Source organism: Pelecanus crispus, chromosome 6 (assembly GCF_030463565.1).
Source record: "Pelecanus crispus isolate bPelCri1 chromosome 6, bPelCri1.pri, whole genome shotgun sequence".
NCBI lineage: Eukaryota > Metazoa > Chordata > Aves > Pelecaniformes > Pelecanidae > Pelecanus > Pelecanus crispus.
Window position 1 is genome coordinate 36,690,031 of NC_134648.1, and position 21,073 is coordinate 36,711,103.

At 35.5% G+C, this 21,073-nt stretch overlaps 1 protein-coding gene across 8 annotated transcripts in view; it reads right to left on the reverse strand.

The window, feature by feature from the left end:
* Nucleotides 1-21,073, reverse strand: part of GPHN (gephyrin) — a 314,644-nt gene that overhangs the window by 59,617 nt on the left and 233,954 nt on the right. For 6 of the 8 annotated variants that reach the window (XM_075713210.1, XM_075713207.1, XM_075713208.1 and 3 more), the window contains one exon: nucleotides 798-840. In XM_075713210.1, the coding sequence (XP_075569325.1) occupies nucleotides 798-840 (43 nt within the window). Of the gene's footprint in view, nucleotides 1-797; nucleotides 841-3,219; nucleotides 3,283-21,073 lie in introns of all 8 variants that reach the window. The other 2 variants (XM_075713206.1, XM_075713202.1) reach the window with 1 other exon arrangement.

Below are 21,073 nucleotides of genomic sequence, written 5' to 3' on the forward strand. Positions count from 1 at the left end.
TGCATTACTTGCTTTGTATATTATTATTATTAATTTTATTGTTACTATTATCATTACTGTTTTACTTTATTTCAATTATTAAACTGTTCTTATCTCAACCCAGGAGTGTTTCTCACTTTTACTCCTCCGATTCTCTCCCCCATCCCATTGGGGTAAGGGAGTGAGCGAGCGGCTGCGTGGTGCTTAGTTGCTGGCTGGGGCTAAACCATGACATATACATATCTATATATATACGCACACACACACACACACACATATATATGGTGGATCAAATTTTAGACTAGGAAAGATTCCCATAAAACAAAGGAAAGGAATTCTGCAAATTCAAGAACAGGTCATTTATATCAAATCTGAATTCTTAACCTTTGCATTTTTTTGTTTGGTTTCAGGTAACCCAACATTCAATTTCATCTTCAGGTATGAAAATAAAAATCATACATATTCAATTTGAGAATTTCCATTTTCGTTGTCTTTGAGTGTTGATTCTTTTTGCCCGTAAAACTTGCACACACATGATCATTTACAACAATACATCACCACGAACAACACAGACCTCCATGTCATTAGAAGAACAACTTGGAAGAAAAAATTAAAAGGCAACTACCCATTAATACATGAACAGTACGAGCTATTTGCACTTTTATTTTCTCTTTGGACTGAATTTCGTTGTATTAAGTTATTAATGTTCTTCTGCAAACCCACTTGTGTCCCAACCATACCCTTCTCATCTGCCTATGATCTGCTGTCTTCTGAGCAGTCTGAGTTTCTCAATAGAGCTATGAAGTTTCAGCACTTACTTGCTCTGAGGATGTTCTCCTTGCTGCTGCACCTAGACTGGACCTGCAGAGAGAGCACAGAGTCTATGAGCTACAGAAGTCAACAAGAATGCAAAGTACAGAGATATAATGGGCAAGCTCCTGGGATCTAAGACAGAGGCTATACATATTTTCAGCAACATTCTTACATACTCTACATGAGATAAGTATATTTAAGCAGAAGGGTAGTAGCTGATGGTCAGAATCTGATACAAGCAATTTGATTCCACACCCTCCCCCTGCATAAGAAACAAGATGGCCTAAGGACAGTAATAGAGTAAAATCAAAGAACGCAGTGGTTAAAATTACATGTTAAGCTCCAGTTTTAAACAGAAAATCCACATTTTCTTGTACAATTGTAATTACAGTAACTCTGAATCTAGGTCCTGTTTTATGATTAGACAAAATACTAACATAACTATATTATCCTGACCTGCTTTAAAATTCTATTATTGATATTTTCAGGTATTATAGAAAGAGTTTTAAATACTCAATTTAGATTGTGTTGTTCCTGAAGATAATTTAAAAAGATTTATTTGCAATTGTATAAGTAACTCATAATTGTATAAACAGCTCCGGGCTGGAGCCAGATAAATTTACTCAGTTGTTTCTGTTTGGTTAAAAGAAATACTATGTTCAGTATAAATTTTACAGTGCAATTCTACTTTAAAAAGTAACTGTGTGAGAATGACAAGTGGTTTCTCAACAAATCCTCTTCCTAGATGCTTAGCTGCCACTGTGCTATTCCAGGTACATTAGTCTGTCTCCAGGGAAACTGGAGGATTCATATTGGTCTAATATTCTAGTAACACTGGATATTTAGAGTTCCATCTGTTTACCATGCAGGTTTAAAAAAGAGTTGTTTTTTGAGGAGTATCAGTCCTGTAAACACAACACAGTTTAAACTTTATCTATACTGAAGCATCAGCTCTTGTTAATTCTTCTCAGGTTTGGAAAGATAGCACAGTGTATAATAACACTGAAGTTGCAAGTTTTTAGATGAACTAATTTGAACAGCAGTCTATCTTCTGGCAGGTCATCTGACTGAGCTGGGAACACTTGAATAAAAAGCTTTTTGTGTGGGCAAAACCCCAGCTGAAGTAAACTTCACAGGAAGACAAACCTCTGAGAGAGTATGAGTGGAATCCTTCTCTTTTTTACTTTATTGACAAATGTATTACTAAATTTCAGCGAAAGGACTAATAAAGTAAAATGGTGTACACGTGGTGAAATGTGGAATAGCACAGGTGATGCTGAGGGTGTAATTTCCCTGCAGACCATTTGTCTCTGCTGAAAAAGTGAAGGAGTGAATCCAGATTATCCTTCAGACTATGGTTTCAATTTGCAGTTACAGAAAAATTGCCTAGAAAGTGAATATGTATGACCTAACAATTGATGAAGAATGGTACACACTCAACCCCCCAAAAGCTGTCTTCAGAAAGGAACAACCATTTAAGGCTGAAACTAACTGTTCCCCAGCTTCTAAACCTCTTTCTTCTGTTCCACAGCAGCTTGCCCCAAATGTATATTCACATAAAAAAACTGGATTCTACAGCGCAACACAGTCTACTTATTGTAATGGAATAACTTATGGAAAGTAATGTTGCAACTTAGAGTGGGTTATGGTGTCCTTCCCTGAAAAAAACTGTTGTTTTAAAAAAACCAAACAGAAAAAACCCACACCCTCCCTCCTTCCCACCAAAAATACTATATAAGAAAACTGCAAACAAAATATTAATGATGCCCAAATTTGGCCCAGAGTTGTTTTACTAGATTTCAAAGGCATGACATGAACTCTCTTTGGAAGAAGCAAATGTTTACCTATAATTTACCAAAGGACAATTCTGGACCAAAAAGATGGTACAATGGTAGAAAAGAAAGCACAAGAGAGAGAGAGGCACAGATTGAGAGAGGGGGAGAGAGAGAAGCAGGGTGGACGTGGCGAGGCAGAAGATGGCATGTGCAAAAGGAGACATGGGCCTATATGTGTAAGGCTACTGTTTAAAATGGAAGAGGCTCTCTTATTTCTCACTGAAAACCATATGAAAAGAGAAAACGAGGAATGGCCCTGCTGCAAAATAACCAAGCAATTCAGCAAACTGTGGAATGAAACTCAGTGAGATAACATAGTCCTAAAGAAAAAGGCAAAAAACCAAAAATATAAAACACAAACATTTGAAACAATCTACTAAAACAAACTAAGTAAAATATGTGATCCAAAGGACACAGATAAAAGCTACTAGAGAAGGAGGAAAAATGTTAGCAGACAAAGACAGTGCTAAAGAAGTAAAATGGAAGTCAAGAGAGAGTCTTCAACAAAGTGGAGGAACAGAAGGAGCCCAAACCCATAGCGCAAAGCAATGTTTGCGAATGGAAAACAGCTCCTTTGAGCAGTAATAGTTACTCTCGAGTTGTAGCCTCTATTCCTCCTCAGTTCATCTTTAAGCCCTTCCAACCTATAGTGGAGCTAGTGTATGGACAAAAACAAGAGATTTATAATGAACAGAGCAGCTGAGATTTGCAGATCAAATCTTCTAATATAAAAAACGTGCTGACAAAGTTTTGCTCTTACAGTGTCCAAATGACAATGGTAACAAAAGACAGCTGGCTTCACACGCAGCCTCTTACAGGTCATTTTTTTAATTCTGTGCACACAGAGGACTTTAAATTTACTTTTTGATTGCTTACACCCAGCCTACAGTTTCCATGTTATCACTCACCTGATGGGCAACATATGCAGTATGAGAAATAATTTGCTTCCCACAAATTTTAAAAGCAGCTGTGGAAGAGGAATCCATGACAATAAAATAAAAGGCTTGATCAGCTAGACTTGATCGTTTCCCAACCTATGCTCACAGCTGCAGAATACAAACCACGTTTTAACACAGCTGACATCAATATTAGTTATTACATAATACTTGTTTGTTTAATATGAATTGCACATTGATATCCTAAATATTATTTTAAAACAAAACTGCAGTAAAATATGATTTTGAATAAAACCCACCAGTTTTCTAACACATACAGTTTTAGCAGCAATGGAGCTTTGTATAAATGGGGTCATGTGCTTTAAGGGCCTTTTATCATATTCATTATTAGTATGTTTTACTACTTTGTTATTTGTGACATTTACGAAAAAATCTGTATGCTTTTCACAGCTACTGCTAAGTAAAGAATCCATATTACATTGCATGTAGTACTATGACTGACTGGGGTGAGTGATTAGTAGTATTACTTACTATATTTCTTCTCATTCATAGGTAGTTACAGAAATAACAACCTATGGCTGTCTCTCCTTTCACAGGGCAAGTATAGATTTATTGTTTGTCCATTCTACAGCCTCTTGGCTCACAATGCACCTTGGCAGAAGATACAGTGGGCTACCAGCCAGTACCATTCCCCTGCGTAGTTCAGGCAGAATGTAACCAAACCCAAAGCATTCAATTCACATTACTCTGTTTTTTTAAGCAAACTTGATTTTATGTTCTTTAAGATGTGATTTCATCACGCTGGAATGCAGAGTAAGCTTTCTCCCATAGGCTGAAGTAGTGAATAGAATGTGAAATAAAGTACTCAAAAATAAATTAAGGGAATGGTAAAATAAAGAGTCCTGCTGACAATTTCTATCTATCAATCATGATTGGTCTGAAAAATGAAATCAATGACTGTACTAAATTGGATTTATTTAAATCTACATGGTATGTTTTGCTGCAAAGAAAAATCAGTCCACAAAAAAATTTTTTACAAGAAAAATAGAAAAAGACAAAGAAAAGTTCATGCTACAAGTGAAAAATTCACGTGAAAAATAAAGAAAAAAAGAAAACTGAAAAACCCTTTAACACTTCATCATGACTGTTAGGAATGGTTAGAGAAATTACTTACCTTTTTAAAGTCATAACAAGATTAGCACAGAGTATTAAGTCAGCTCTTCATTATGGGAGGTACAATTAAAAGCCATTGGTTATAACAAAACAAATTGCTACACAAAGATGAAGAGTTTCCAGCCCACTATGAAAAGCTAACTCTTATGGGAGTACGTTTCAACTCAGTTTTACAACATGAAGAACAATTCAGAACAATGAGATCAAAACACGAGTTATCACCAACAGAATGAGCCCATTTCTCAGGAACACAGAGCCTGTAGGAGGCTAACCCATAATCTTTTATCATTTATGGGAAGGCACATTGCTCCGCTTTTGGGAAAGCATGCAGAATGTGGAACCACCAGCAGAAACCCAAACATACATTCAGGCACAGAGGACTAAGGTACAGCAAAGGGAATGAGTTCGCCAAGCTGTAATGAAGGAAGCAGGGTATGCAAAGCACAGCAGCCGTTCACAATTTAAGAACTCGAGCTCTATTCCTCTGTCTCATAAACACCAGGCAGGCCTGTTTATGAGGTATTGCACCTACTACAACTTACTGTCAGTGAGAAAGTGCGTAACTCATATAACCTCCCCCTGAAACTTCAGCAGTTTTACAAAGACAATTTATTCTGTGTGATGTGGGATAGTATGCTGCTGCTTTTTTCTACATGTGATTTATTAGCAATTACATGATCTGAGTTCTGTACAATATAATCTGTGCACGTGCCATTTGAATGGTCTCTCAAATACTTGCCTGCTTTAAAGAGATTGTAAATCACCATGATCTGATTTATAACTGTAGGGGTTTGCATGGTGTCTCTTGCCTAAAGTACCTTTTCCCCCTTAAGAGTACAACATACATTAATCAGTATCTGTAAATACATACGTAAAATAAAACTAAACCATGAATAACAATCTCTCAAACTGGTGTAATAATCCTGTAAAAACTGATTTTGGCCTGTTATTCTAAGCAATATACATGAGGTTAAACTAGGAGCAAATTGAAAAATGTAATGAAATGCATTGGTTGGTTTCATTAAAAAAATTGTTTTAAATCTAATCTGAAGAACAGAGACAATTGCTTTGATTGAATTAATACGGAATATAAAAATGAGATTGTTAAAAAAATGTCACAGGAAATGTATATATGGAATTGCGTACTCCAGAAAACAAAGTATTTGAGGATAAAATAATCCTATTACAAGATGCAGTCTTCCTATTTCAGGAATGCATTTCTATTCAAACAGCACTTTTACACTGAGCTTAATATGCAAGGTCTTCAGAGTATGCTTTATGGCATCCTGAATTAGGTCTCAAGTCAGTTCAAAACTACCAAATGATTTTTTCTTGTTATACTGAGAACACCTCTGAAAGGGAAAGGAAAGTGAGCTCAAGGAATTTGATAGCAGCAGACATTACTCATAAACACATTTTTAAAAAGGAGCAGCACTGTTGCTGGGATTCATCTCACTAAAATTTAAATATGAATAATGTAGTATTCTACACATGGAATTACTCATTTGGAGTCAGTGGGAAGAAATAAGCAAAAAATCATTTGAAGCCAAAATCATTTTAGGAGCAGATTTTTACCACTTATTAAGTGTTATGCATGGTAGACTGGACACTGAACAAAAGTATTTTTCACATCTTGAATATGCCTTTATATCTTCATACCTATATTATTGAGTTCTCTTTTCTGAGGTTTTTCCTAGTCACCCACACTTTAGATAAAGGTGTATTTAATTTTGATCATTGTTTCCCAGCAGACTGTGAACACATACATGGAATTTTATGGTCAGATTATGGTTCATTCTAACTACTGTTCAAACAGGATGGTGGAAGTGGATTGATGGATACACTGCAGAAACATGAGGGCTGAATTGGTTCCTTCTACAGGAACAGTATATATAAAAAAAAGATATTATCCAATATTTGGAACAAAATGAAATTAAAAGGCAAAGGGCACTTTTCTGGGATGCAAATAAGATGCTGATTAGTCATTGTCTCAACAGAAACTGACCTTGTCCTGGAGATGCAAAATCAATACATTTATTACTAGCAGAGTGTTCAAACAAAATTTTACACATCAACTAAAGTTGCAAGCTGAACACCTCATTGAATGAGAAAACAGGAAGAACTGTGATACATAAAGCAAAAAAGGAGACAAAATAGTAAACTGCCGGTCAGAAGCTAACAGGAAAGCAAACTTGCTACTACAATCTGGCAGCATAGGCTTGATAGTTGAGAATAAAAAGAGGCAAAGAGAAAGGAAGTGGTTTTTATTTCTTCGCAGGAATTTTAATGAAATGTTTACATTTGTGTGAGAAAAAATATGAGCTGGATTTTGTGTTCTTAAGAGTATGGGACAGCATACAGATATGCTGTATGAATAACACTGGAAAGACAGCACGTTTCTGTGGTATTTTAGGGGCTGTTCAGGGCTTATTCAAGATCATACTGGTTTTGTTCAGAGAAGCAGTATTAATTATAGTACCCAAATATGGAAAGGACACGCATCTTGTGTAAGCTAAAGCCCTTATTAAATCAAGACATAAAAATTATTGCCAAATAATTTGTGCACAACCTCCAACACATATTTCTAACCTGTGCTAACAGAATTCAAGTGGGATTTGTAAGACACAAGAAACCTCTAGGAACACTGCACTTTGGAAAATAAAAAAAATCTATTACTTGTATTATTAGCTGTGAACACGATCTTTTATTTGTATGAATGAAAATCTTATAGAATCCCCAAATGCCCTGGAAATATTATCCAGTTTGAGAAGTAGATAGTGTAAATAAAAGCAGAGAGAATAAATTTTCTTTCCAAACAGATACAAGAGAAAGAGATTCCTGTTGTCCCTGTTGTTTGCCACAGAAATGGGATTTATTTGCCTATTTTCATACAATCTCACACCCTGGCAATTCGGTTGATGAATCACTTAGCCTTACAAGTATATGCTAGATGCCCAAGTTATATCCTATCTGACCAGCATTAAGACTTTTTAAACTCCTTGTCCACTCCAGTTCAACCAGCTTTTTAAGCTGCTGTCAATCAGATGGACTAAAAATATGTAAGTGATGTATAGAAATTCTTGTCCTCAAGCACACCATAAATTACTCTCCAACTCGTGACATACACTAATAAGGCTGACATTTTTTTAAGTTTCATTTCTATTACTAGTATTTAGTTTATAAATGAAATTTCAACTATTTTCATATTTCTATTTCTTGACCCAGCAACAGCCAATTTCAATGCAGCATTAAAAACTCCAAAATTTTCACGTTACCGCAAAAAATGAAAACTATTTTTCTTGAATGGCATGACCCTCAAAATTAGAATTTTAAAATAAATTCTTCATTCAAATATAGTCAAGCAAAATTGACTATATCAACAAGCAAAATCAAAGAAAAGTTGAGGTGAAACGCAACATTTAGGAAATATCAGATCGATGTTATGCGTGCAACTCTCATTTTTCCTTTCCATGTAGGCATTATGATTTCATCATAATTATTTTCAGCAGGGCTTCTGCATGAGACAAGATAAGGCTATTTCATTTTAATCTCCCTGTTCAAAAACTAGTTTTGTGTTTTACTTACTAAACATTATCCAAACTGTCTTCTGAATGGGGAATTATTTAGTTCTTTACAGACTTCTCTGTTGTGCTCAATTCTACAATATAAAATGTCCTAATACACATGAAGGAATTTATTTTTACAATATCTTTGTGATTACAGAATGCAAAGCCCCTCAGCTGCCATTTATTTGAACTGCAATTGGAGTGCTCAGCATATGTGAACACCACTCATTATATGCCTCGAAAAGGACACACAGAAAATCAGTACCCCTGAAAATGGTGTAAAAAGTTTTTCCAGCATGAAACATGAAGTTTGCATTAACATGGAGACAGAAAATGCAATATAGTCTTCCCTGGTACCCATTCGGGGCCTTCTGCTATGGCATCGTTTTCTGTTCCAGCAGACAGCTATGTCTCCTGAACTGAAAGCGGGATAGCTGTAGTCACCATTCACCCCATCTGCTACAACTGGGAGACACAATTCAGTTTTCTTAACATCTAGTTATTGTCAAAGTCTGAACAAATGTTGGTGGGGAAGGGAGGCCTGTTTGGAACTTTTCGCTTCTGCTGCTTTTGCTCCTACCTAGTCCGAGGCCTACAGGCCTCCATCCCTTTGATCCAAGGTCTGTGGGAGTAAAAAAGCATCTTTCCAGTGACCTTCAAAGGATTTTGAATCAAACTTGTAATTGCTAACAAAGCCTGCAACCTGTATTTCATGCGTACAATTTTATCTTCCTGGAAGCTGACTACACAGGTAACATTCCTTGCATTTCTATGTTAAAAGAATATGAACACATGAAAACAGTAACAACAAAACCAAAACAATGATAATCTTCAAAAGCCACCAATCAACTGGCCAGTGAATCTTCAGGCCTGAAGAGTCAAAAAAAGGCCATCACCCCATTTCTTATGTTTTTAAGTCATTAAAGTTAATTTTCAGCTTTTTCCATTGGCGTTTGCCAGCAATTTTGGTTGGAGATTTTTATAGTTATTAACATTCTAAAGTGAATGGTTGGACTACTTTTTTAACTATATGAGCAGGAACAAAACATACATTTCCCCATGTAGTCCAATCAGAATTTCTGCACTGGCATAACTGCAAAGTAGTTGATTTTAGTTAAGCTTAACATTTTTATTTGAGCTAGAAGCAACAAATTTGAAGGGCTTCAAGTACAAGAGTAAAACCTAGTAAACACAGGTAACAATAATCTTATATATGTTGTATATTCTAGTCACTGATGTATACAGTATTCAGCCAAAACCTCAGACTTGTATACTTTCAAGTATAAAAATGAATAAAGCTCTTCTACTTTAAGATTCCAACTAGGGAGCAACAGCTGTAAGGAAAATAAAGCTTCAGACCATGAATCCATCTGAGCAGTAAATATCAGTGCAGTGAACTTACTATATGAAGAGCTAGGCTTCTGCCTTTGAGTTGAGGCAGAAACACGGACTATATTACTCTGAGGAGAATCCTTAAAGTGAAATCAGAATCATCATGGATGAATAATGTGATGTTTTCAGAGAGTTCCTAAGTTACGGAAAGGAAAGGCTGGAATTGAGCAAATGCTGCACTGAGAACTATACTGTCAAACCCAAGTTAGAAATTATTTTTGAAAGTGATCAGAAATACAAATGCAGGAAGAGATCTGCGTTTAGGATTTTGTTTTGAGCCTCAAAGGCTCAAAAGGATAAGATTCCTTTAGTGCCGTCTTGAGTTTGGCAATCTGGATTGCAAGGTCCAGCACAACCTCCAGCCTCCCCACGGCAGTTATGTGCCTGAGAATAGAATATTAATTTGGCTGGGCTCCTATCAGCACTGAATCTTGGAAATTCATAGATGAGAAAGGGATATGGAAAATACTGTGAATAAGGACATTCTTTCTCCCCTCCAGCTCTTAAATGAAAAACTTTATGGTAATTATGTTTAGCAAAAAAATTTGTTTCCATGTTACAAAACTGCATTTGAAAAGCTGGAAAAACAGGCAGATAACGTAGGGAGCAGTGATGGGAAACCACTGACGTTTGAGCTATACGTTACTGATACTGACACTGCTGTGGATATCTAATCTGATTTCCATGTGTTAAAACAGACACTGTCTGATAGAGATGCATGTAAATTAGACCACACATATGGCATTTTACATCAGTGATTACTCCAAAAGCCATAATAGCAATTGTAATAAAAGCTTTGATCTACTTTAATTTATTACTATTTCAGACTCTAGACTAATTTTCCATAGATTCTGTTACTGAAGCTGACTCTGAAGAGTTAGACTGCTTTGGGAGCTGAAGCTAGAGAGCAGTTGCACTGACTGTTATTACTAGTGTAACAGAATACAAACGAATGTCTGGCTTCTCAAACTGATTTAAGTAGTAAAACTCAAACAAATAAATACTACACATTGTACGCTGGTGAGCAGCTTGCTACTGGATTTAAAAAGAAAACAGTGGTTGTCTAGAAAAGAAATCTCACAGCTATGTCTAATCAAGGCAGTTTTGACACCATACAGTCCAAGGTATGGTACAGCACAAGAAAATGGAAAAAACCCCTTTGCTTAAATGGATGCAATTATAGAGAAATAATGTCAACACTGACTTTGGAAAATGCAAATGTATATTATGTACATGAGTCTAAACTACAACCAATCAAAAGGAAAATGACATTCATAGCTCTCTGACTTGATCTAATTTGTTTCACAAAGGATTGCACATCTCTACCATAAGGCAGGGTCTTCTGTGGAAGAAGAAAGGGAAAAATTCAGAGATGGGTATTTAAAATTGAAACATAAAGACTTGTCTTGCAACAAAGAGCAAAGAACTTTAAAGCTGCAAATGGGGAAGGATGGAAATTACTTCTGGATTACTTGATTTTTAGAATATAGAAATGTATATAACTATCTGGAAAATAGCTGTGATTTTATCATTCCATTTCTTAGTGCCTATGCTTCCTAATAGACACTTTGAATTTTATTTTTTCTCTCTCTGATAAATGCAGAGCTGGGAAGCATTTAAACATAATAAAAATCAACAAAAAGTATTACAATTTTTATAAATGAAATAGATAAGGTTTAAGCCAAAATCTGTAATATGAAATGTCATTCAAAAACCCCAGCTTTTACCACTCTCCTGAATGTTAAATGGCTCTTTGTAAGTGAACTTAGTGCTTGAACTGAACTTATTAGTAGAGAACAAAAGAACAAGTGCAAAATGTTAATATGAAGGGATAATTTGATTTGACAGAAGTCATGAGGTAAGTACCATGCACAGAGAAGCTGTGGGATTAAGTAAAATTTTGCTTCTATTTTGAATGTATGAACTAATAATGGATCTAATTTGAGATTCAGCAGTGTGTAAACAAAGATAAATTGTATTTAAAGTACAAATATATTAACATTTCTTAATGAATTTTTAAAAATTAATTTTATTGTAAATATCTAAGATTTCATTCATCAAAGTTATTCATGTATACCTTGAACAGATTATTGCAATAATGCACTCTCCTTCCTGATGTAACTTGAAGTTTTACCATACTTTCACTCATGAGCTGTCATGAATGCCTTTCTTGATATGACATCTAGCTCTTGTAGCAAGAACAGTTCTCTATTCTAGTATGGCAGAGAGAATGCTACAGAAGATTTTTTGTCCAGCTACTAATCCCAATAACAAGAATGAAGATAGAACTAGCAAAGCTATTTTCTATGAATAAGGAAACTAGAACACTGGCTTGTCACAAATTTTTGCATTTTAATGTGCACTGAGGCAACCACGTTTCCCTAAAAGTAAAAATTTTAATTCATTCATTTTTCTTAAGTCTAGAGTGAGGTAGTACTATTAGCAAAGCAAAATGCAATAGGAAATAATGTAATTATTTAAATGGCAATTGCCAAATAGAAAGCTTTGACCTCTTGTTCATGTTTGAAAGAGAAATACCTACAAATTCTGATTTTACTTAAAACCTCATTGTTCTATTAGCAACTGCAAAAAAAACCCCACAGAAAACCAGGACTAGATTGTACCAATATAGTGGACAAAACCCAAATGATTAGTGGATTCTTATTGGCTCTATTGCGTTCATTTATTTCTGAACTGTAGATATCATGGATACATAAAGACATACTTTTTTAAAATCAAGCTATTTTTCTGTTGTCAAGCTGAGGATCTTGTTAAGGACATACCTGTCAAGTTAATTAAAGCCATGTCCATAAACAATATGAAAACCTCAGCATTCCCTCTAATGGACAGAGCTAACCTGGGAAAACATTATTTCAAATTTCGAAGAGCATCCATCTCTACAAAGCATATGGGGTTCATAAGGCAATGAGACAGACAATATCAGTTTAACATAGCAATTCTTCTTGAATGGATCAGTAGATATATGTCAGATAAAAAGAATCAAATTCTCTATCTGCTGGACTTCTGCTTGAAAGCAGAGAAAAGAATGGAGAGGAACTGCTTTCATTTACTTCATTTTGTCTCCCCTATCCAAGGTATAGCCTTAATTCTCTAAGAGCAATCTTTGTTTATGCCATGAGAGTGATCTTATGGTAGAGAAAATAAAGGCACAGCTCCACTCTTCTTGGTCATGGTCTTCTATCTCCTGAAATACTTGAATTATGAATTGAATATTCACTTGAATTGCATTGAACAAATGAATTGAATTATTCACTTGAATTATGCCACCCTGTGATTGTAAGGGTTGAATGAAATTCTCTATAGTGGGGGAAAAAGAAATCTCCAGCTGATATATAGGCTGAAAAGGTTACAAAAGAAAAAACAAAGAAAAAGCAAATCCTGTTCCAGAAATTACTACGTGTGACTGGTTTTGTTTGTGCTTTCCCTATTTATGGGACATATTCATATCGCAGAAGTGGAAGTTAATTGATGTAACAAAATACAAACTTTGTGCCATTCTAATCAAGTTTGTGCATAATATGTTTTCAAATATGTACAAGTCCAGGGCATAAATATTGAGTACAAAACCAGCCTAATAGTCTGACCAACAGCAAAACCATATAATTCACTCATTATACCTGTAAGTCTAAAGACCACCTATGGTATTTCAAATCTATTTACATTTCTTAGAATTATGTCATACTTTTCTTGCTGTTACTCCAATGCTCTTTAAAAACAGTGCTAGAGACAGACCTTTAACTATTGCAATTGAAGTTTCAGACATTGTATATGGATATTCACTTAGGATTTTCCTTTATATTAAAATATTTCCATAATTATAAAAACAACAGTGACATTAAAGCATTCTGGGATGCCTAAGAATTGACTGAAGACCTTTTCAGTTATTTGACAATTGCACAGTCAATTATCATGGTTAAAATCATTCTACATTTTTTATCTTGCAAACTGCTTCTGGAAAGTTTTAAGTTATCAGAATAAACTAACTCAAAAATTGTGTTAACTGACCCACTGGTTAGAAATCTAGAGAGAAATATTTTCAATAAAAGAGTAAGAAACCCAATTTAAAAAAGGGATGACAAAGTATAAGGGGTTGCCACATTCTTAAGCCAGCACGAGGAAGCTGGCATACCTTTTTGGAGCCAGAAAAGCCTTCTGGAAGTCCTGGATTTAGAATTTGCAGGTAGGCGACAAATTCAAAGTTCTGGGCTTACTGTGCACACATTAAGGATACTCTTGAGACTGACTGTCAAAAGTAGTCCCCTCTGCCCTTAAGATATAAGTGGTCCACCCATCTTCAAATCAGTTGTGCAACATAGTGCAGATTTACAACAGGTATCAACAGTGAACTTAACAGCCTGTACCTAAAAAAACCACAAAACCACAGGTTCTGTGCTGGTGGTAAACACCTGAAAGTCAAAAGTAGCAGTTCTCGGTCTTTCAGCACTGCTTTCTCTTTATACTAGCGTAAGTAGAAGGAGAAACAGTCTCTTACCCAACTTTAATTCTGAAGAACAAGATTCAGTTATTTACAACGTTTTGTAATGTATACTATATACAATACTTTAACCTAGAGCAATTAAAAATCTTCTTACAGTCTCTGAATGGACTTCTGAAGTCAGCTACCTGTTGCAGGAAACAGTATTTCCTGTTGTTCTCTGAATACTGCTGATACTTAATTCCCCGTACTGGTCCCTGTGTTCTTGTATTATCAGGTAAGATAATACAAGTCTCTGTTGTTTTATGAACAATGCTAAGTATACAATCAAATCCCATCAATCAGTATGCAGCCAATACATATTCCAAAACTACTTTTATGGAAATAATGTACTTTGTGGGAGAGAAAACTAACATAAAACTTTGCAGATCTTTCACGACACAAGGCATCATGTTCGAACCACTCAATGAGGCTAAATAAAACATATGACAAGCTACAGACCTGAGTGTCTTCCTCTTTGAAAAACTAACTTTTTATTTTTTTTAGAAAGCAGGGGATAGCACTGCAGTAAACACTTCACTGCCACTATACTTTCAACAAGCAGATCAATAGGTTTCCTTCATTACGCTTTCAGCCAAACACATAGCGCATGCAGAAGCCGGGTGGGGTGGGGGGGAAAGATCGATCGATGCTGGTAATAAAAAGTCTGAGATACAAATGAGGATAAAAAACGGGGCCATTGGATAATATTACCTAAGTGTAATTTTATAAATTAGGAGACTATGGACCTTCATTGGTCAATCCGTTAGCTTTACATTTGTACAGTCTTTTTAAGATACAAGCTGAAGTCAGGGTACTTCTAAAAATATAAGTGAAGCCAATCTGATTTAATAATTTCTTAAGTAAACTACTGCTATTAAAAATAAATTACTATGATTTGTGACAACTGGATAATAAGTAAACTATAGATCTATTACACATATACTATACTGCACAACTGCTACGTCAGCATCATTCCTAATTAATTCTACTCTTAGAAAAATCATTTAAGTAGTCCTGCTAACACTTACAAAAATTATAGGCATGAAGCTAACTGGTTTTCATGAAGGGGGAAAAAATTTATTGCATATTGTGAAATTCAAAGAGAATATGAATTTGTATTCTATCATTGCACCATTTTAGAGCATTAAAGCTTTACTTCTCTTGCTGCAAGGGAATCACTTTTTAAAGAAACTCACTTTGATTTAACTGAATTGAACCAAAGACAGCACCTCATTCTAGACAAGTGCAATTGTTAAGGTGCTGACTGGGGCTACGTAGGTATATAGTACTGCTACCCTATAATGCCTGGAGTTCAACAAACTATGAAAACCTTTCTGTAACTAAAGGTAAATAGAAGTTTTTAAAAAACTGTCTGCCCATTCCTCTCAAATAGGCATCTGCTGACCACATCCAGAGTTTCACCAGTGCAACTGGTGACAATAAAAAGGAACAGGTGAGAAGAATTTTCCTAATTATTGGACTCTGAGATGCAAAATAGCCTCTACAAGGATGTTTGCTATGAAAAAACTCAGGCAGCAAATTCTACCTCAAATTCTTCACAATACAGAATACACAGATCCCAAGTTTCTCCTCTGCTGCAAGATCTTTTACCTCTTCAATCAAAGACCTTCTATGTAACAGCAGAAAAAAATCCTTGATAGTACACTCACTTTCCTTTTTGGCAATCTTAGCTCTAGGACTGCCAATTAATCCAATTCCAGAGCTTTTCTCAACAACTAAAATTGTAAGGAAATTTCTTATCTACAATGTGTATTTCCAAAAAACAGATTTCAGAAATTGTTCATATGAGGTTGTCTTTTCTTTTATCTTTTGTTGTACCTTTATCAGAAGGCACTTTCAGCTGAATTCCCACAGCACTGACTCCATTTCTCTTGCCTCTGTGTTCCTGGTGTCCTCTGAAGGTCCAAAGTTATTTGGTGATGACTTGGACATATAAAATTAAGAAGCTCTGAACTTGGTGCTTAAGAAAAATATTTTCTTGGAATAAGAACCACAGAATTAGGTGTAGACACAAGAAACAACCTTGAGATCCTATCAAAAGTGAGGTCCTTTTTTGCCCCTGGATATGAGACATTATGCAATACAACATTACTCTTTTTCTTCCCCTTGATTAAAACTAATGGCAGACTTTTGGACCCGATTTAACAATACTCAGTTTGGGAGATTTTCTATCATATCATTCAGAGGTCAGGATGTTGTTTACTCATAGCAGCCTTTCCCATTTTCCAAAATAATAGCAGATGACATTGAGCACTGCTGGACATGCATCCTGACATTAAGCTGTATTTCTGAATGAAGAGTCTCTTACAAAGTTAGAAACTACGCTACAAATCCTTTATAGACCCCAGAGAATCTCCAACCCCTCCTTGCCTCTTCAAATAGCTACAATTGCCACAGAGGTCTTCAGTTCCAATTGATTTGTTCCTTTGGATCTGTCATTAGCTCAAACGGTCTGTTCAAAACTACACAGGGTGCTACCCTGCCACCAGAGAAGAACATATCCATATCTTTTTTACACCTTCAGTTTGCAGTTTAAAAGAGGGCAGTGTAGGTCTTGCAGTGTATATTTCATAAGCATGAAATTCTGATCAGCTAGAAATTTTTTAACTGCATCACAAGATCCGGTTCACCAGGCAGCCAGGTTATCTGCATTTCAGATATGAAGATCTTCCCTATGGACAAAGTATAAAGGACGAATTCCTTGTACAGTCTCGCAGTGCCACCTTGATACTACAGCTAGCAGACTCTTCACTACAAATTCCAAAGTCATCCTTTGTGGACAGTGTTCACTAATTGTCATGCACTTAATACTCCAATTTCTTTCTTCAGTTGTAGTGGAAGGTAACTATTCCAAGATCACTAATTGGTACTACAGCCTGATAGCTTTGGAGAAGGCAAAACAGTTTTTGGAATCTGATCAAGCAGGAGACCCATACTGCCTTGGTTTGTAGTTCTTTTGCAGACAGTGATCCCTCCAGAACATGAAAAGGACAAATGGCTGAAGTTGCAAGCAAAGCAAGAAGAGTCCAGTTATCCTGAAAGTGCCTTATGTACTTCATAATCCACAAGAGCATGTTCACCATTTTTGCTGATGTAAACTATCACCTTTGGATTCTTGGGAAACAAAGTGTCATCAAGCTGAAATGCCTGTTGATCCAGTGCTTTTCCTTAATTTCATATAGATCATTCAGAAGAATGGCTGGTTCAGTGAGGATGGTGTTTGTCTTGCATCTAAGCTTAATTTCTTGCTCCTGTATTAGCTTAGAAAAAGCTTGTATGTGTATGAGTATAGTATTACGTATTTATTCCATATTGGTGTTTTGATGATAATCATGATAAAAATAGTGAGGTTTTCATATAATACAGTATCAAGGCACAACAAACTGCAGAATACATATCAGGTGCTTTTAAGAACACATACTTGATTATCTTTAAAATGACTTGTCTCCTGGTGGAGCCAGACAGCAACTATTTATCTATGACAGAAAAACTGGGATGCATCTTTCTTCTCAAAACCGTTTTTAATAGATCTTTTGACTGTTCGTACACTGAAACTAGAAAAAACCTTTCTATTACTAAGGACAAGGAAGTGCTAGGAATGATTGCTTGAGAAGCTGAAGCTTTTGAGAACAAAATAGACACACATCAGCAAGGTATTGCTTACACACAGATCTTCCTGCTTAGGGACAAAGTGATTGAGTAGGTGAGCTCTTTATATTTGCATTTTGCATGATGCTCATTAATAGAACAGTCACATCAGGTCTAGAACTTGGCCCACAGTGTGAGAGAGAGTGAACTGTCATCTTTTTATGAGATCTTGTCAACTTTAAGAGATTCTTTTAAAATACAGAATAAGTAACTGTATGTACTCAAGACTGATTCAGTATTGCAGAAAACCTCAAGTCCATCTTTTTGATACTCATCCATGAATCAATAATAATAATATGCTGAAACCTAATCTTTACACAATGGGTCATGGCACTAATTTCACAGTATTTTATAAACTCTGTTTTTATTCCATGATGTTGTGAATTCTAGTTTATCTTAACACCTTTCTCCTTTTTTTCCCATCCTAATTACAATTGAATGTATTTTTCTTTTCAATTCTTGCTAAGATGGTACTATACCTTATTATAGAAGACTATCATGAAGCTGATACAGAAGTATTTACAACAGTATATGCATTTTGGCAGGTCGTGACCCAAGGCAGAGCTTTAGGAATTAATAATGAACTTCAGATATCATAAACCCACCTATATGTAGACAGATTACTAGTAATCATAATGTGATGGCCATCTTTATAGAGTCTTTCCAGCTTCAGTGGCTGAAAACAGGTCAGACTAACCAGTGAAACATTTTGCAGCCTGGACATCTGTAATTTATTATTTTTAGGTAAGAGATAATTAAGGGTGCTTTTATTATATAATTTATGTTCTCATGTTATGTAGCTGTTGCCTAGCTAGACTACACATCATGGTGGTCCCAGACAGGTACAGTGATTTTAAAACCACGCTGAACATGGTTGCAGATTGGTCATGCAAAATCTGCCCCCCCAGCTATTTTTTCCCCACTTGTGCCAGTGCAATGCAAAAAAGAAAAAAGTAAATAAAACCAACAAAGTGTGATGGGTGAGCAGGTCGACTGTGTGAGAGAACACGTGCAAAGTATACCTCAGAAACACTATAGGTGGATGAGCACGAAGGGAGCCGAGCCTGGTTGTGCAGTGGGGAAAAGAAAACATTGTTAAAAAAGAAATGGTGGCACAGTAAGGGTCTCAGAAGGTTTTCTGTATAGGTGGTTCCAGCACTGAGATAGTAGCAGGGGGTTCATTAAGTTTCCACGACCAGCTATTTCTGAAACTCCGAATTTATGCCTTTTAAGGTGGAAGCTTCTCAAAAGAAAAAAAAAAAGTACTGTATTTATAAAATAATTAAAACTAATGATGAATCTGAAGACAACTATCTATCCTTCCTCCTCTAAATAACTGACAACACTATCCTTCGGACAATAAGGTATTCTAGGATGAAGCTTTACCAATCTCTTTCATTTAAACCTATTAGTTTTATTCTAACTCTGCAAAGGGTACAATGTGAAAACCCATTGGAGGCCTTATTCTTCCCTGTATATCTTTATGCTTTCACATGCTCAGAACCAGCATTTTGACAACGGAGGTTTTTCTTCAATCTAACTGCCCCAAAAACCAGAATAACTTGCAAAGTTAAATGACTAATGGCCAGATATAGGTCAGTAGAAATCTGCAGATTATGTTCTTAAGCAACGTAAAATGTTGTGATTCTTGAGGGACACTGTCCACTGTCAAAAGCTTTCAGCACAAACTCAAGTTTACTAATTGCTTAAGAAGCACTTTGTTTATACCAGATACCAATTTTTCTATACTTTTAATCACTCAGACATAACTCAAGTATTAAAAAATGACTCTCCAGTTATTCATAGGATTTGTTATCCTAACAAAACTGAAAGTCCATTCTTTGGTTGAAAACATTTCATGTTTCAATTACAAAGAGTAGTCTGAGTTTTGGGGTTTTTTCCTCCTTAATTTTTTGTTAGATTAATAATGATCTGATGACAATAGGCTGTGAAGAAAGAGTAAAAGCAGCCTAATAAATGAAATTTAAAAAGATTTGGTTCTTACAAATGCATTAAAAATCTGCTCTAAATTTTTTTCTAGGGGTGGAAAAATGAATTAGCAGAAGCCCCAGCAAAACTTCCTGAGACTTCAACAAAATTAATATCTGTACAGCAGTTTGGATACATTTGTGGTAAAGATGAACCCAGCAAGAATTTCCACATAAATTATTAGTGACCACTTGCTGACTTAGGTATTATGATGGACTGAGCGGAGAACAAGGCACTCATAAAAAAATTCTTCGATCTCAAAGGTGTATTTCATAATTCTTCATTGGAATATAAAATATTACGTCCAGGAAAATTCTACAGTCACATTTGTTTGTGTTCATTTATGTCTCCATTGCATACTTCTATACAGCTGTTCTTTCTTCACTGAAAATTTTTTAATACTCTGAAAATATTTTTGTTCCTTTCTGGCATCATGTATTTTGCTTGCTCTTCTAGGTAACATTACTAAGGAAATCTGAATCACTTCACAACATCTTAAATGTCCACACACACTCAGCACTTTCTTCACCTGATGAAATGTTTTCTTATAGTGAGATGATTTGCAGAAGGATTAAGTAAAACATAGAAAATTCCTTCAGACAAATAGAGTAGAAAATGCAGTTTTAAGAAATCAAATATTATTCTTAAACAGTCTATTCTGTAAAAAAAGGAAGAAGAAAACAAGGAGAGAAAGAAGCCCTTCTGACAGAGCAAAACCTGTTTCTAGAAACACTGCTTTGAAAGCTTTCTAAGAAAGATAAGGTGGGCTTTTGCTTAAAACAGGGGTTCTGCTATTCGCCTGAGACTTTTGGATGAGTCTTTAATCAAGATTCTCATAAATAATGTCCAACCATTGTTCCCTTGGTTTGTCTTGCAACAGCATGGAAAAAGAAGAACCATTAGCTTCGGTTTTGCAGGTGAGGATCCAAAGAATGCAGGAACAGCAAGAAACATCACAGCAGCAGTTTTTTAAGTATCAGCAACTACATAAACAGAAACAACAACGATGAGGAGGTTTGGAATCGTACTCTGCAAAGTTTTGAAGAACTTGACTCATCCTGTCTACTCCTCACACTAACTTACAAGGGGTATGCTAGACACCTGTGTACTTCTTTAATCTTTTCTTAACTACTATAAGTAGGATGCTACTACTTTCCTTGTCAAATTATCCTCTGATCTAATTATCCATGTTTTTATTAATAACTAGGCTAAACTTACCATTTAACTTCAGTCTTATTTGTATTAGTATTTAATCACTTTAAA